The sequence below is a fragment of the Panthera leo genome, chromosome D2 (genome assembly GCF_018350215.1).
Source record: "Panthera leo isolate Ple1 chromosome D2, P.leo_Ple1_pat1.1, whole genome shotgun sequence".
NCBI classification, from domain to species: Eukaryota; Metazoa; Chordata; class Mammalia; order Carnivora; family Felidae; genus Panthera; species Panthera leo.
In genome coordinates, this window is record NC_056689.1 from 51,862,590 (window position 1) to 51,876,140 (window position 13,551).

Here is a 13,551-nt window from a genome sequence, read left to right on the forward strand (position 1 = left end):
TTTGAACAATTGAAAATAAATATACTTCTTTTGCGGGGGCAATTTTACAGGTTCAGCTCTATGAGGATTTTGCTAAGTCTCGTGCTAAGTGTGACGTTGATGAAACAGTTTCTTCAGCTGCACTCTCTGAAGAAACTGAAAAACCAAAGCTTAAAGCCACAGGCCATGTATTCCAGGTATAGATTACAATCTCTTTTTTATTTCTTCAAGAATCATGTTCTTCAGTGCAGCAATTTTTACATGGAATACTGAAATGTGGGTTTATTTAAATTTTTTTCAGTATTGTGTACACATTCTTGAAAATAGAGAAGAGTACTAATTTATTTCCATATTTATAATTAATAAGTAATTTAATACTAAAATATACAAAATGCAATATTTTTTGTATATTGCCAGTAAAGAGTTTTAGAGAATATTTTGCTTTACATTAAAAAAAATATTGGAATGCCTGCTATAGGGCAATAACTTTTGTAAGCTCAGGGGTTAACTAAAGCAGTGGAAAAAACAGACTCCTTCCCTAGAGTATGGGGTTATGCAGTATAAGAGTTGGGTAGATTGGTTTCTAGTAGAGAGATCAGGGGCAGCCTCACTGAGAAGGTGACACCTAAGCAGAGATCTGAAGGAGGATTGAGGCATGCAGATACGTGGAGGGGAAGCGATTCCAGACAGAGGATACCAAAAGTACAGAAGTCATGAGACAGGTGCTTCCTCATGTGCTCAAGGGAATAGCAAATCAAAAAGATAAAGTGTCAGCTTAGGCTTTCTGTCCCTTTTGAAATATTCCACAATAGAACCCCCCCCCCCACTTCCCTTGCCACCAATAAGTTAAATACTGTAACATTTTTAAGACAGAAGAGGGGTAAAGAGCTTATACCTCTCCCAGTTTCTATTATCGTGTCCAGCCGTTTCTTGAGCCTTGTCAGTGGAGCTTTTTGTTTGTTTGTTTTTAATTTTTTTTAATGTTTATTTATTTTTGAGAGAGAGAGAGAGAGAGCAGGGGAGGGGCAGAGAGAGGGAGACACAGAATCCAAAGCAGGCTCCAGGCTCTGAGCTGTCAGCATAGAGCCCAGTGCAGGGCTCGAACTCACGAACTGTAAGATCGTGACCTGAGCCGAAGTCGGGCACTCAAGTGACTGAGCCACCCAGTGCCCCTAGAGCTTTCCAATACAAAATTCAAAACCCAAATCATAAGCCAAGTAAAAGGCAAGAGAGAAAGAATGTGGCAAAATTAGAGAAAAGAAAGAAGGACCCTATAGGGTTCTGATTCTTAAACACAACCACTTGAAATAACCACCTTGCTCTGCCTTCTCCTCTCCCTGACTTGCTGAATTATAATACTGTGTAGGGGAGAGATATGCAGATTTATAAGGTCCTCAAGAAATTTTTATACCCACTGAAGTTTGAGAAACCCTTAGGAAATCTTTAGGAAATGTTGCCTTATTCCAGAAGCATCTGTAAGCATTATCCCACTTTGGGCAGGAAAGAGGTCTTTCTGCCATGAGAAGTTCATTGTCTACTGAGGGAGAGAGACACAAACTGTACAACTGATGCAATAAATGCTCTCATACACTTCACACAAGAAGCACAGATGAAGGCGTCACAGATGAGACATTGAACTGATTCATGAAGAATGAGTAGGAGGAGCAAGAAGAGGACAAAGGGCATTTTCTACGGATAGCGTAGAAATAGGAAAAGTTACTAAGATGTAGACATTTGTGGTATGTATGGACTTGCATATACTTTTTCCCCCCTTAAAGGCATTACAGTACTTACGTAAACTGTGCAACCATCCAGCATTAGTCTTGACACCTCAACATCCAGAGTTCAAGAGTACTACTGAAAAACTGGCAATTCAGAATTCTTCTCTTCATGATATTCAACATGCCCCTAAACTCTCAGCTTTGAAACAAGTAAGTAGGTTTCATGAATGTTCGATGTGTGTTACACATTCTTGATCTGTAACACGTATAAATATACTTTTCCAAAATAGTACTGCCATTTCTTTTATTTTTTAATTTGGTTCAATTTTTGGTACAGCTTTTTTAGAAACTGTGGTAAATATGTATAGTATAATATATACCATTACTTTCTTCTAACCCCTGGTAACCTCTAGTCCACTTTATATCTGTATCAATTTACCTGTTCTAAATATTTAATGTAAGTGGAATCATACAATATTTGTACTTTTGTGACTGGCTTATTTCACTTGGTTTTCTTTTTTTAGTTTATTTTTTTTGAGAGAGTGCGTGCCTGTACGTGCGTGAACAGGGGAGGGGCAGAGAAAGAAGTAGAGAATCCCAAACAAGATTCACACTATCAGTGTAGAGCCTGATGCAGGGCTCATTCTCATAAACCATGAGATCATGACCTGAGCAGAAATCAAGAGTTAGACGCTTAGCCAACTGAGCCACCCAGGCACCCCTCAATTGGTTTTCAAGGTTCATTTGTGTTGTACCATGTATTAGTACTTCATTTTTATAGCTGAATAACATTCCATTATTATTATTATTATTATTATTATTATTATTATTATTATGTATATACCACATTTGTTTAGTCTTTTTTTTTGTTTTGTTTTGAGAGAGAGAGCACAAGTGGGGGAGGGATGGAGAGAAAGAGAAACAATCCCAAGTGGCAGAGTCCAGTGCGGGGCTTGAAATCATGAACTGTGAAATCATGACCTGAACCCAGATCAAGAGTTGGACACTTAACCAACTGAGCCACCCGGGCGTCCCAAATCTTGTCATGTGTTGATGGACACAATGGTTGTTTCCACCTTTTTGGCTATTGTGAATAATACTGCAGAGAACGTTGGCTTGTAAGTGTCAGTTTAAGCCCCTCTTTTTAGTTCTTTTGGATGAACTAAACCTAGGAGTGGAATTGCTGGATCATCTACCAATTCAGTGTTTAACTTTTTCAGGAACTGCCAGAATGTTTTCCACAATGGCTGTTCCATTTACATTTCCATCAGCAATGTGCCATGATTCCAATTTCTCCACATCCTAGCCAATGCGTACTTTACTATTTTTTTTATTGCAGCCATCCCAGTAGGTATGAAATGCTAGCTCATTGTTGAAAATGCCGTTTAACTTTGGATCATTTTTAAATTGTCTTTTGGTTGAATTTTAAGACGACTTTTTTTCTTTTTTTTTTTAAGTTTATTTAATTATTTTGAGAGAGCGTGCATGAGCAGGGTAGGGACAGAGAGAAAGGGAGAGAACCCTAATAAGCAGGCTCCATGCTGTCAGCATGAAGCCCCACGTGGGGCTCAATCTCATGAACCATGAGGTCATGACCTGGGCCAAAATCAAGAGTTGGACACTCAACTGACTGAGCCACCCAGGTGCCCCTAAGAGTTCTTTTATATTCTAGGTATTAAGCCCTTACCAGATACATAATTTTGCAAATATTTTCCCCCATTCTGTAGATTGTTATTTGACTTTCTTTAGTAATGTGTTCCATGGTTTCTGATGAGAAATCCAATGTTGATCGTATAGAGGATCCCCTTTACATGATGAATTCACTTTTTTTCTTGCTGCTTTTCAGATTCTCTTTCAATAGTTTGATTATAATATTTGTCAGTGTGTATCTCTGAGTTTTTTTGGGAGCTGCCTACTCTGCCATTTTCTTCATGTCGCCGTCTTAGTGTAGCTTTCAAAAACAGAATTTTTGAAAATTCTATCAGAAATAATTGGTTTTTAAAAGAACCAATTGCAAGCACCAAATGTTAAAACTAACACCATTTAGTTCTAACTATTCTTAAAAATTAAGAGCTTACTGTAAAATGTGGACTTTAGTCATTGTTTTTGCTTTCTGTAGTTATTCTGGCCTAAATTTCATGAAGAATAACTAATAAATGAAGATTTTAGGTTTCACATGGGTTAGCATAGAAAATGTTATATAATGACATATATGACATCCAGGTATGTATCCTTATATCACTAAATGTAAAACACTGGATTTTTATCATAAAATGATAGAATGAGTATTGCTTTTAGATTGTCTGTAAATGGAATCGTTTTCTTATTTGGCCAAACTAATTTTGTACATAAAATGTTCATGATTTTCTTAACATAGCTGATAAAGTTATAAGATATACTTAGTCAAGGAATCAGCTAATTAGATTTCCAAAATCATTTGCATTTCATCCACACTTTAGTTATACTATAGGCTTTAAATTATTTTTAGTTTATCTTTTTGCACATTTTTCTCTGCAGCTATTACTTAAACTGATCTTTCATTTTAGAAGCTTATTGTCACTCTGAAGCTGAAGTGTCTGGAATTAAGATGCTTAGGAACTGTACAACTTAGGCCCAGATTGTTTCTGGCCATACTTATAAGACTTGTAGAATCCATCTTTTCCATTTTCTCAGTTCTTTTCAGCCATTCGGAACAAAAGTTCTATCTTAGGGGAGAGAAAACAAGCTTGCTTTCATCTAAAATATGTCTGTTCTCTGAATTAGGGGAGAAGTCTTATTTGCTTTTTAAAAACCTGGCACTAGAAATATAGAAACCTGTATATCAGCAAGTACTAGTGCCAGAATTATCTAATAATGCCAGAATTTTTAAATTTCAGGATACTGAAATGATGAACTCAAACTGTAGGTGAAATTTAACGGAGATAAGCAAAGTCAGTTTTAAAAGACTTAGATACAGGGGCACCTGGGTGGCTCAGTTCAGCATCTGACTGTGGCTCAGGACATGGTCTCACGGTTTGTGAGTTCAAGCCCCAGCAGCAGAGCCCGCTTGGGATCCTCTGTCTCCCTCTCTCTCTGCCCCTTCTCTGCTCGCACACGCACATGCAAATGCAAAAATAATAAATAAAAACATTAATTGGCGAACATTTCACAGAATAAAGTTGAGTTTGATGGTAGGTTCACTGTAAATCTACTGTATGAATTAGTTGCCGGTAAATAAATCTTGTATGATCTTGGGTTGGATTAATAACAGTGGAATAATGGCCAAAATGAGGGCATCATAGATTCACTGTCTTTTATACCAGTCACACCAAATTTTGAGTATCATTTAGAGTTCTGGGCACTATAAGTGGAAGATCAAAAAAGAATCCAGAAACTGTTTTACCCCAGGGTTTTCAAGCTATTCCTCACATAATTTAGCCTGTGCTGAAGTTAGGGCAAGATAAAATTAAATTGCTCTCTAGGGAGGCAGCTGGCCTCTCAGATACCCGTATCAAGTGGCTCTGGTAACCATTTTCTAGAGAATAGTAATCAACTCTTCAAGGCTGCAAACTAGATTTTGTCAGAATACTTGGAGTTCATCAGTCTTCTCAGGGCAAACTCAGGTTATAAGAGATTATTGGGAAAGCCAGAATGCCATTTCTGCTGCCAGACAAGAATATTTATGCCAAATGATATATCCATACATCCAATAGGATAGCTACCTGGAAGAAGATACTAGGAAGATTGTATGGTAAGTGTGGACTTGGAGACAAAGTCTTAGGTGGACGTTCTTAAAGTGACTGGTTGTAAGGTTTGATGTTGCTGCCTAAGGGACTAAAGATAATTGAATGTGTGTGACACAGACATTCTGATAAATTCTCTTCAGAACTCCTCTTTTATAGAAACTATATAGAATGTTCCACTGATGATATCACATTTCTTTATACTGGGCACCACCTAGTTATACTCTCCTAAAACACCTCAGATTTTTAAAAATCAACTTAGCTTAAATAGTAATCTGATTACAGACTTAGGGGCAAGAGATAGAGGTAATTACATTTATCAGATTTCTTTATTCCACCTAGAGGAATTCCTTGGTAGTATACCATATGTATACTCTCTGTCAAGGAGGGAGGAAAAGCTTAGGGCAGTCTAATTAAAATTTACAATTTAAGGGCTGCAAAGGTAGAAGAGAAAGAACATTTGTTCTTCCCCTAGGATCAAATTACGACAACACTTAAAACAATGATGACGGTACATAGGAAGTGTTGCGTACCAGTTAAGCTCATTAGAAACTCAACGCCCAAAGCTTTTATTGGGTCTGATCCTGTAGACTCCCTCTGCCTAGTATGTACCAAAATTCTAGATTCCCAGAAAGAAAGCAGGTCTCAGCATAATCCTATTGTTTGCATAACAGTTTAAGCACAGTAAGCCACCCTCATCAGGTAGAAAACAATGGGCAGACTCTCAAAACCCAAGTTTCAAGACTTCTTTCAGCCAAGGACACACCTTGCAAGCTGGGCTTTCTAAGAAAAGCTTTTCCAGTCTGTTATGTTAACTTTTTTTCTGCATAATATTCTGAGAGTTTTACCTGGAACTTGGGAGTTTGCTTGGATTTTGGTTATCTTTCCCGTTTGAGCTTTTGGTTTTCTAAGTAACCTTCATTAGTAGAAAGGAGAAAGCATCCTGCGTTGAGTTCTTACATTTTGGGCAGAATTCACTATCTTAAGGTCCTTAGGGATGAAGATTAATACTAGGCATTTTAGTTTCACAAACAGATACAAACATTGTTCTCTTGGATTTTGTTCATTTAGTTCTTTTTCTTTTTTTTTTTTTAAGTTTATTTTTGAGAGAGAGTACACACGAGTGGGGGAGGGGCAGGGAGAGAGAATCCAAAGCTGCCAGCACAGACCCCAATGCAGGGCTCAGACTCACAAACAGTGAGATCAAGACCTGAGCCATATTCCCGAGTCAGATGCTTAACCAGCTGAGCCACCCAGGCACATTTATTTATTGCAGCTGCTATGTGCCAGGCACTGAACAATTTAAGTAGGCAGGAAGTACAAAAGATCTATAGCAGCATGGTTCTTGCTGTTAAAGATCTTGGTTGATAATTCTTTCTTTTTTGGAATTTTGATTTCGGCCAGATTTAGCTGCATTGTTTTCTTTATACTCTGTTCTTTTATAACTTTTCATGAACTGTTTTGCTTAAGGATCATCTTTTTCAGTAAACATTTATTGAAACTCTAGTGAGCCTCAAGTAACTCAGGAAGGGGGAGAAGGACCTGTTAGAGAATCTCCTGAAGAGGTAACCAGGAGATTCTAAGCCTGAGCACCTCAAAACTAGTTCCAGAGGCTTCAGGATGACAGATTACAGCTCAGAGTGCTAATGTGCTTTCCAGGTGACAGATAAGTTTAACCTTTTCTTAGCATAAGGGGAAGTATTTGTCACAGTGAGATTGATTATACTTTATTAAACACCTATATAACAACTGATTCTTTTTTTCAAGTTGCTGTTGGACTGTGGTTTGGGAAATGGCAGCACTTCAGAGAGTGGCACAGAGTCTGTTGTGGCCCAGCACAGGATACTGATCTTCTGTCAGCTTAAAAGCATGCTTGATATAGTAGAACATGATCTTCTCAAACCTCACTTACCCTCTGTCACTTATCTGAGATTAGATGGCAGCATACCTCCTGGTCAGAGGCATTCCATTGTTTCACGGTAAGTGGCTTCTAAAACTCTTAGAAATCAAGCTATAGTCAGTTATCACTGATAGAGAAGTTTGCCTCATGAAACATTGTTTGGCTAAATATCTGCACATGTGTTTTGTTACTGTATAATTCAGCCCAACTAAATCATTTTTAAAATTTAGAACTCCAAAATATAATTGAATAGTTTTAGTTTTTTTAAAAAAAAGTGTGACAGTGTTAGGGAGGCACTATGAAGGGCTCGGAAGAAATTTAAGGCATCAACAAAAAGTAGAGACAACTACTTTTCCCCCTCACCTTTTTTCGGGAGTTAGGGTAGGAAGAAGCAAACAGATGGCTTAGCTAAGATCTCTGACTGATCCCTGTGTTTGTCTCTGCCGAGAACAAGTTGGAAGCTGACCCAGGTAGGAAGCCGAATTGGTGAGTGTGGTATTTCTTTTATTTTTTTAAGTAGGCTCCACATCCAGCGTGGAGCCCAACACGGGGTTCAAACTCAACAACCCTGAGATCAAAACCTGAGCTGAGATCAGGAGTCAGATACTTAGCCACCTGAGATACTCAGTCACCTCCAGTGTGGTGTTTAAGTGTGGTTTGCATTCTGTGCTTTAGAAACCTCGGGGGTTGGGTTTTTAAATGCAGATTCCTAGGTTCTGTCCCAGACCTGCTGACTTCTAAGAGTGAGCATTTTTTCGTAAGCATCCTTGAGAGATTATTAGGCACAGTAGTATTAGAAACCTACAAAGGGGCTTTGGAGGTAGGCAGACCCAGCTTTGACTCCTGACTCTAGACATGTTCTGTTGGTCCTATTTATCAAAAATAAGGACAGTAATAATATCTTTATACAGCTTTTTAAACAAATACCATAATGTATATAAAGTCTAAAGCCCCCCCTTTTGATTCATAGTGAGAATGTAATAAGTGGTAGCTTGGCAATAATGTTAGGTAATAATGTTTCTAGAAGCTATTAGATGTCAAAACACAATTGTAGCAAGCACCTCATTCTCTAATTTTCCTGACTGATCTAGCCTTTTCCCCAATTCTTCTCTTCTGTCTACACATGTTAAAGGTTCATAGTTGGGTTTTGTCTTCATTAGTGTTTAATTACATTTTTGCAATTTACTCTTTATCTGGCATCCTAAAACACAACCCAGACTTATTTCTGTTTGTGAAATATCTGAAATGTTCTAGAATATATTCTTTCTACTGTTGAAGGTGTTATGTATATTTTTAAAAAATGTCCACATCATATATTTTTAAGTAAGCTTTATGCCCAGTGTGGGGTTTGAACTCAAAACCCTGAGATCAAGAGTTGCATGCTCTGCCAACTGAGCCAGGCAGGTGTACCTTTATCATAGATTTTTAAAGCAGTGTTCTCATTTGTGCTATTTAATTGTTATTTAACAGTCCAGTTTGTTATAGAAACCTTAGAAATGTATTAATTTTATTTTTTAATATCTATACTTTTAGGTTTAACAATGATCCATCCATAGATGTTCTTTTACTTACAACTCATGTTGGTGGCCTAGGGCTTAACTTAACTGGCGCTGACACGGTAGTATTTGTGGAGCACGACTGGAATCCTATGCGTGATCTACAAGCCATGGACCGGGCCCATCGCATTGGGCAGGTAAAAAGTCATCACTGACCAGTGTTCACTTCTGCACTGGGAAAAATAACCCATCCCAAAAAAGACAGGGAGCCTTGGTTTAAGTTCCTTCTCTGATGCTGAGTGTTGTGACCTTAGGCAAGTCACCTAATACTGTGCCACCACTTCCTCATGCATTAAATAAGGTACTTGTGCTGAGGAAACCTTGGATACTGTCCATTCCTAATATTCTCTGCAAAATGGTAAGATTTGAAGCTCATTAAGCCAGGTAAAGAAAGAAAACCCAACCCTAATTAGATACAAGTACTTAGTTAAGGTATGCAAACCCCCTGACTTGGTGAACCTCAAAGTTTATCAGTTTATTTGTGCTGCAGCTACTTAACTTCTTTTTTCATTCAGAAACGTGTGGTTAACGTATACCGATTGATAACCAGAGGAACGTTGGAAGAGAAAATAATGGGTTTGCAAAAATTTAAGATGAACATCGCGAATACTGTGATTAGCCAGGAGAATTCTAGTTTGCAGAGTATGGGGACAGATCAACTTCTTGATCTGTTTACTCTTGATAAGGTAAAGAACTTCTACAAACTTATACAATTTGCTTTATCTTTAAGGTGTTCACAAACTTCTGGGACTGCCTGGTGAATGTATTAGAGTGAGTGGCAAAAGGCATTCACTTTAGTATTAAGTAGGCAACCCTTTGAGGGGATTTTTGATGTCCAGATAAAATTCTTCAGGATACTAAGGGATGTTTGAAGTTTGGACTTTCTGATGGCCATCTTTAGTGTTTTGCCTCAAGGTTTTTTTTAGCCCTTTCCTGCTAAAAGACAACTATCACTGGAGTCAGCTAGACCTGGGTCTGTGTTTCTTGCCCTGCCTCCTATTAACTAGTGACCTTAGGCAAATTAACTTCTTCCCTCAGAGATACCTTTGCTCTTGGGAGGATAAAAATGTCTGTATCACTGCATGGTTGTGAAGAGAAAATGAAATGGTATATGTAAGCACTTAGAAAGGGTACCTAGTAGAGATTCTCAAAAATCATAGATAGCCATTATTGTTATTGTGGATGATGGAACTAATATATTGGATAACAATCCATAATCAAAGGATGCAGCAGCCAGAAGTATTATTCAGTCTAATAATGTAGAACTTAATAGGATTGGATTTAAAGTCCTGCATAGGTTCAGGAAGTCAAATGTACACATAGTATTAATTATGGTGAGAAGTGGCCTTATATAATCAAACTAGCTGTAATAACAGAATTGTAATGTTCAAATATAAAAGAAAGTAGTTCCATTACAGCTCACATTTAGAATATTATGTCTGGTGCTAGGTGCTACATTTTCAACAGTAATTAAGTCCTCAAGAGATAGCCAGATGGAGGCAGGTTCTTTGGTCATGTCATATAAGTAAGGTTGAACAAGATATGTATAACCTAGAAAAGAGAAGGCTCAAAGAAACCTAGATTGCTATTTTTTTTTTAACGTTTGCTTATTTTTGAGAGAGTTGGAGAGGGTCAGAGAGAAAGGGAGACAGAGGATCCAAAGCAGTCTCTGCACTATCAATGCAGGGCTCGAACTCACCAACAGTGAGATTATGACCTGAGCCCAAGTCAGACAGTTAACCGACTGAGTCCCCCGGGTGCCCCTGGATTGCTATTTTCAAATAGTTTTTATTCTGTTTGAAAGAATATTCTTATGGGTGACTTTCAGCGAGCAGAACTGTACTCAGCCGATGTTCTAGGGAAGCAAAAGCTGTTACCATAAAGGATCCTATTGTGACATTTGGCAAAATTTGAACATGGACTATATCACATAGGTGTTAAGTTCCCTTAATTTGATCATTATACTTTGGTTATGTCAGAGAACATCCTTATTCTTAAAAATACAGGTTGATTTTGGGGCACCTGGGTGGCTCAGTTGGTTAAGTATCTGACTTTGGCTCAGGTCATGATCTTGCAGTTCTTGAGTTTGAGCCCCACATCAGGCTCTGTGCTGACAGCTCAGAGTCTGGAGCCAGCTTCAGATTCTGTGTCTCCCTCTCTCTCTCAAAAATAAATAAACATTAAAAAAAAAAAAAAAAGAATACAGGCTAAATCCTATCTAGGGATAAAAAGGCATAATATCCACAACTTAAATGCTGATAATTTATATATTTAATAGATACATATACAATTAATGAGGTCTTTGGAATGTTCTTATAATTCTTCTATAATCTTGAAATTCTTCCTAAATAAAAAGCTTAAAATTGTTAGGAGATCATGAACTTGCACATTGCTTGAAGTGTTTAATTCTAATGAATGAGTGCAATGTTAGGAACTATAATTTCTGAAGTTAATAATCTTTCACTTTATCTTTCTGCCAATTTTTTTTAAGGATGGCAAAGCAGAAAAGGCCGACACCTCTACTTCTGGAAAAGCAAGTATGAAATCAGTCCTTGAAAACCTGAGTGATCTTTGGGATCAAGAGCAATATGATTCAGAGTACAGCCTGGAAAATTTTATGCATTCTCTCAAGTAACTATCAAATATTGTAAATGCAATTGCTGCTAGTTCAGTTACATTTCTGCTGATATTCAGCAAATTTCAAAGTTTATGGTGAACTTTTAGCTCAATGTGTAAATAGATCTGAAGAATATTCAGCATAACGCTGGTTCTTGTTTCACTGGGGGGAACAAGTTATTCTCAAATATTTGCACTGTATTAAATTTAAATGTTAATGTGAAATGGTTTAAATTTTACGTGCTGAATAGCTGCAGAGCAGAGGAACCAAACCAGGTTTACATGTGCTACCATGAGGTGTTCTTACTGGGAACGAGCCTCCTGTCTTTACATAGTCCCTTTGTGCAGGATAATATCCATGAGTACTTTAGTGTTCATGTACATTTTTTTCTTTTAAATAGAACTTGTTTTTATAAATGATTAAAAATAGGGCTTTTTTTTTGTATAAAAGCCTTAATGAGCCATAATTTTAAGAATAATGACTACAATATTGGTCACTCTTGGAACATGAAAATCTTAGACAATGAATTGAACCTGGCCCTTGGTGGAAACCTTTATATATTTAATGCAGATGCATAGTGTTTTTCAAATCTTTAACATCATTTTGTCAACTTTTAAAATATATCAACTATTCTAAATACAGGTAATGGTCTATTTAAGGCTATCATAACATCCTATTAAGAGGGTGTTTTTTAATTTATCTAATGGCTAGGATATAGCCCGATTCAGAGAACATATGTACTCAATAGGTTTCAATCATATATATATAATATATTTTTTGTAACTATGAACATATACAGTTTTCCAGAAGTAGATTTTACACTGTTTAGAATTCCAAACCTATGGTGAAAAGACTGTTTATTGTAGTAATGCATGACTGAAGCATAAAAGGGAGAAATAAATCCTTTATATACACAAACATACATAAATACACATATCTATATGCACAGATGTACCTATCCTGCATCCTACAAGGTGCTTGGTATTGGCACTAAAATCATGTAGATATAATGGGCAGCAATAATAATTGGGCATGAAGCTGATTAGTGTTAGAAAAGTGAGCCTCAATGGTGAGGGTGGGTATATGTGTATAGATATGCATGTATGTGTATGTATATAATTTTATAAATTTCACACGTAAATTAATACATGCCTGTGTGCATATATATGTATGGGATATATTTGTATATACATGTACAGGTAATAAACATCCCCAAGGTTTGTGGCTGGCCATACACATAGGCATCGGTTTATAAACCATCAGACCTCAGCTGTAAAATAACAACTTTTTTGTTTAAAATCATTAAAGTTATACTGTTCTGCAGCATTTAGACATGGACATTTGTCACATTTCAGTAGCTTTGACAACCATACTATAACATTAAATCTAGCATTCCATGGAGAATAAAAAATAAGATTGAAACTGTAAAATATATGCACTGTGTGTTATTTGTAGGAAATACCACTAGAAGAAGAAAAATTACTAGTTCACATAGAAAAGTTTTAAAAAGCTCAACACTTTCCTTACTAAATGGTTATTTCTCCATTGTTTAGAATTTAAATTCAGATTGTAGAAGAGCAAGAGGAAACTCTTATCTAGAACATCCATTGTACCTAGCACTGGGTAGCTTGAACAAGTCTACCTGAGTTTAATTTTTATTATTTGCCGTTTCCATAAGCCAGCTATTTAACATAGCTCATAGTAACTGATGTTTTCTAAGACTACATAGGCAGCAATATATAGACAGGAAGGGGCACACCATAAAAGTTAAAGGTCTTTTTCCAGTTTGAAAGGTCAGATAGGCTGGAAGTTAGAATTATATTTTGTTTTGTTTTGGTCATTTTCATCTCAGAGTTTTTTTAAGTTTGAGAGAGCAAGGTGTGAGTGGAAGAGGGGCAGAGAGAGAGAGAGGATCCCAAGGAGGCTCCACGCTGTCAGTGCAGAGCCCAATGCAGGACTCCATCTCAGGAACCATGAGATCATGACCCAAGCCAAGATCAAGAGTCAGATGATTAACCGACTAAGCCACCCAGGTACCCCAAGAGTAAAATGTTTC

The 13,551-nt window shown here is 37.1% G+C and overlaps 1 protein-coding gene across 2 annotated transcripts in view; it reads left to right on the top strand.

The window, feature by feature from the left end:
* The window catches only part of BTAF1 (B-TFIID TATA-box binding protein associated factor 1), a 118,832-nt gene extending 105,481 nt beyond the window's left edge, over positions 1 to 13,351 (top strand). For both annotated transcript variants that reach the window (XM_042907614.1, XM_042907615.1), the window contains 6 exons: positions 51 to 176; positions 1,758 to 1,910; positions 7,190 to 7,401; positions 8,856 to 9,015; positions 9,394 to 9,564; positions 11,370 to 13,351. In XM_042907614.1, the coding sequence (XP_042763548.1) occupies positions 51 to 176; positions 1,758 to 1,910; positions 7,190 to 7,401; positions 8,856 to 9,015; positions 9,394 to 9,564; positions 11,370 to 11,513 (966 nt within the window). In that variant the 3' untranslated portion in view covers positions 11,514 to 13,351. The remainder of the gene's footprint in view (positions 1 to 50; positions 177 to 1,757; positions 1,911 to 7,189; positions 7,402 to 8,855; positions 9,016 to 9,393; positions 9,565 to 11,369) is intronic.
* The last annotated feature ends 200 nt before the right edge of the window (positions 13,352 to 13,551 follow it).